General features: G+C 47.0%; 1 protein-coding gene across 1 annotated transcript in view; it reads left to right on the top strand.

Annotated features, from left to right (window-relative positions):
• Positions 1 to 4,304, top strand: part of LUC7L (LUC7-like (S. cerevisiae)) — a gene marked incomplete at its 3' end in the record, with an annotated part of 13,446 nt that extends 9,142 nt beyond the window's left edge. The window contains exons 8-9 of the mRNA XM_009078580.1: positions 3,382 to 3,411; positions 4,235 to 4,304. Of these exons, the coding sequence (XP_009076828.1) occupies positions 3,382 to 3,411; positions 4,235 to 4,304 (100 nt within the window). The remainder of the gene's footprint in view (positions 1 to 3,381; positions 3,412 to 4,234) is intronic.
• Positions 4,305 to 4,307: the final 3 nt, after the last annotated feature.

Below are 4,307 nucleotides of genomic sequence, written 5' to 3'. Positions count from 1 at the left end.
GCTGAACTGCAGCACTTCCTGCAGAGCCTCACAAGTCTCTGGAGTCCATGCAGGACTGTCAGTAATGCAGTGGAATTTGGGAGCTACAGAATCTGGAACCAGCTGCTGAGTGCAGGAGTTAATGGAAAAAGGGACAGTGGTGACAGCACACTGCTGCTGAGGTCAGAGAGGTGGGAGTGAAACAGGAATGTCTTCCCATGCAGCTGCCTTGTGGAGGCTCTTTCACTCCCACCTAGACTCATTTTGGCCCCATGGTGCCTCTTCTTCCTGGAGGTCATTCGTGTGTGAAAATGGCTCAACAGAGTTGCCTTCAGGAACAATCCTCTGGATCTCCCAGCTGATCCCTGTCTCCCCAGAATGCTGCTTTGCTTCCTCCTCTGGTGTGTCTGGGGTTTGGGTTTTGTGGTTTTTTTTAAAAAAAACACAACCCAAACCTTCAGTTCTGGAGAGTTAAGAAGCCTCTCATGTTCACAGGTAATCTGTGTGTGGGTGCATCTGCTTGAGGGGGTTTGAACAGCACTTCTGAATGTTTAATTAAGGCTGTAAACACAAAGGGTTTAAGAGCTGCATGAAGTTGGCCTAAAGTCTTAAGTTCTTGCTGTTTCCATGTGTGACACTGCTTAGAGACTGTGGGTGGCCTTTGCTCTGGCTGTGTGTGGAGGCACCTGTGTGCTGCTCTGTTCAGATGCCACACAAAAACTGGTTATGAAGAAGCTAGGACTGCTGTACAGAGGAGGTCAAATCATTTGTCTTTGCAAAATGAGAACTTGACCCTAAGAAATGAAATGGCTTTCCCAATGTCAGAGAGGTGTGACACTGCTTAGAGACTGTGGGTGGCCTTTGCTCTGGCTGTGTGTGGAGGCACCTGTGTGCTGCTCTGTTCAGATGCCACACAAAAACTGGTTATGAAGAAGCTAGGACTGCTGTACAGAGGAGGTCAAATCATTTGTCTTTGCAAAATGAGAACTTGACCCTAAGAAATGAAATGGCTTTCCCAATGTCAGAGAGCTCAGATGATTTCTCAGCTTTTTTTTTTGCTGAGAGCTGTACACACCATGCTAACGGGAGCATTTCTCCATCAAAAACTAGCTGGTGACTTCTACCACCTTTCAGGCAACCTCTCTTATCCAGAGCTTGATCCTTTACGGAACCACAGGAAACGTTTCCTTCGTAGCTCTTTGTGTCATATCCTCATATATAGCATCTTCATGGTGTTACTCAGCAAGAGGCAGAATATGTCTTGACTCTGAGAGTTGTTGGTCACTTACAGGCATTGTGACATGCTCTGGAAACCTGTAAATTGCCTTGTAAAACTCTCACAGCCCTTATTAATTTGTCAGCTGCACTGTGATTTCCACATAGGAATGAGTGAACTGCGTCGTCACCCCTAGTGGTAAATAAGCACAAGTCCTTTGTTTGATGTGGCTGTTGGGACCAGTAATGTCTTCAGACTGGAATTCTGTGGAGAGGTGGCATGCTTGGGAGTGCAGACCTTAGTGTTTGCTTCCAGAGTACAGCAGCAAACAAGTTTAGTGGAGTTGCCAAATGGATTTCCTTTGTGTTGAGTCAGACAAAAGACAGGTTATAAAACTGAGCTGAAATTCTCTGTGATGCAGAGGGGTAAAAATAAATAAAATAGACTTGCTCAGCCTCTCACTCTTCTGGACAGCAGTGTCCTACTGTCTCCTGCTGGGTACTGATTCAGGCAGGTAAGGAAAGTGCTGTTTTATTGGATGCTTCCTGAATTCTGCAGTCTGGCTGTAGAGAGTCATTATGAGGAGTTTTCTCTGCCTACTCCTGCCCAGATCACAGGCGTGGAAGGGCAGCCAGGGGATGTGGAAGGGCAGCCAGGGGATGTGGAAGGGCAGCCAGGCTCTCCAGGGGATGAGAAGGGCTGTGTGGGGATGTGCGCACCGGTGCTTCAGAATAAAGTAATCAGGAGGAGAAGAACATTAAGAACTTGGAGTAATTACAACCACCAGAAAACTTCAGCTGCCTGCCAGGCATCTACAGGAGGTCCTGCTGCTCCATCAGGTTCTGTTAGGTGGAAAGGGAAGTGTGTGGTTATTGCCTTGCTCTCCTGGTTTGTCAGCTTTTCCTTCCCCAGTCATGTGCGTTGCCTCAGCACGTGGTTCATTTGCCTGACTCCCAAGTTCAGCTCCACCTTGTTTACAGTCCTTCTACCTAAATTCCTTTCTAAATTTTGGGGTTTTTTTTTTGCTTTCTGCCATGACTGAACAATCCCAATTCATTGTGAAGAAATGTCAGTGCACATTGATTTTTCTTAATCCTGTCTTTTCCAGGTATGGCTTTAAATGAAGTTACTAAAACAGATCCTTCTCTATTGCTTCTTAAATTTTTGTCTGTGTGTAACTTTCAGCCACATCTTCTGTTACAGTGCCAGAACAGCTCTGTGGTGTGTAAATGGAAATCCCCTGGGAGTCTGTGTGCAGTGGGGAGCAGTTCTGGCAGTGAGTCTCTGATCACCGAACAGGGAGAGCAACCACTCCCCAGTTAAAGCCCAGTGAGACCATTCAGTGTGACATTTTGGTGTGAGCTAGCTCTGAAGTGTGGCTACAGGAAGAGGGAGGGCCTATCTCCCATGTGTGGTGGTATTTTAAGTGGTGCTGAGTAATGGTGCTGCAGCAGTTGAGAGAACTGTGGCATTGTTATTTACAGACTGTCAGAAGCTAATGCTGACAGCAGTAAGCTGAGAGTGCCACACACGAGCTCTGAAGCCATGGAAATGTGAGGAAGGAAAAGCAAGGCTTGGATTATTCTTGTCAAGTGGCTCTCTAAGCCTGGAATGAAGGATTTTCAGTTTATCTCAGTCACTTGGCAGTTCTTCCCTTGTGACTGTGTCCCCTCTATTTTTTCCTGGTCCATCTTTCCCAAAAGGAAATAAAACATTGATGTAAATTGCCTTCTAATATTTGTTAAACAAATACAATGAATGAGTTTCTCCTTATTAAAACCTTTATAGTGTGCAACTGCCTTAATGGAACCAAAATCAGAAAACTGGCAAGTGTCTTTCTGTCTGGAAAGTGGCACTTGTGGAAAATGTTACACTGCAGGGGGTAAAGAGTGTATAGCAGATGTGCACAGCAAACTTAGAAAGCTTCATTGTGGTATTTCGTCAGCAGAGACAGGATTGGGTTCTGGACCTTTTCTGTTGTGACAGGAAGCTCTGTGTGCAGAAGCTATCCCTCCTGTCCCCCAGACTGAAGCTAATTAAATGTTTTAATGGCAAGCTTTTTTTTTTAAGTGGCACACTACTTGGAGTATTGTTGTCTTGTGAAAAGCTGCCAGGGTGGATGAGTTTTTCTGTGGAAAACCCACTGCTCTATCTTACCTTCTCTCACTTACCTCTCTTCTCTCTAGGTCTGGATCAAGAAACAGAGATCGCCGAAGGTGAGTGCCCAGTTCTACAGTTCTCCCAAATGGCTGATTGTGTTTCTCTCTAGCTACTGAAGTTTTTCCTGGATCTTGCAAATGGAGTTCACTCAGTGCCTCAGTCTCTGTTTTGCTCCCTGAAAGAAATGAGCACTACAGCTTGGGCACCTCAGTGGGGGGTCACTGGTTGGGCTGTAAGGCAGGTGCTGGGCAGGACAGGGGCTGTGTGCCCAGAGTGAGAGTCCAGGAATACCCTTGATGCCTCTTTCCATGAATATCTGATTCACTTACATAGTTTTAATATCTGAAATCTCTGTTACATATGTAATACATCAGATGTGAAAACAGGGATTCAAAATGCAAACCCTGACATCTCTGGGAAGAGTTTGCCTTAATGGTATATAACAGCATTGGGTGTGATCATGGACCTGGAGATCTCTCTGTCCTTTCCTCTAGCATCCTTTTTGTTTTTAGAGCGGGTTGAAACAAATCTGCTGCTCAAGTGCAGGACTTTACCAAGAGAGACTCGCTTAGGGTTATGGGAGTTTCACAGGCCACTTACTTTGGCCTCTCTTCTACTGTTGCAGACCTCACTGAGTGAGGGAGGGCTGTGAGCTCTGCTCTGGCCATTGGCATATGCTTGCAGTAATGGTGGGAGCTCTTTATATCAGCTTCCCAGAAAACCATCTTATCCACTGGGAGCAGGAGGCCCAGGAGGAGGGAGCTGCCTGGGGTTTGGGTGATGTGCCTTGGGTGTTGGCAGGGATGTGTCTGGGGAGGCTGCGCTGGTGCTGTGGGTATTTGTTGCTGAGGAGCCTGAGATGTGCCTGTGTCCCTGCAGGTCCCGGTCCCGGGAGAGGCGGCGGCGGCGCTCCAGGTCAGCGTCCCGCGAGCGGAGGAAGTCTCGCTCGCGC

This window comes from Acanthisitta chloris, unplaced genomic scaffold (genome assembly GCF_000695815.1).
Source record: "Acanthisitta chloris isolate BGI_N310 unplaced genomic scaffold, ASM69581v1 scaffold32417, whole genome shotgun sequence".
Taxonomy (NCBI): Eukaryota; Metazoa; Chordata; class Aves; order Passeriformes; family Acanthisittidae; genus Acanthisitta; species Acanthisitta chloris.
Note: the sequence above shows the minus strand (reverse complement) of the source record. Positions and strands in the feature narration are given on the sequence as shown.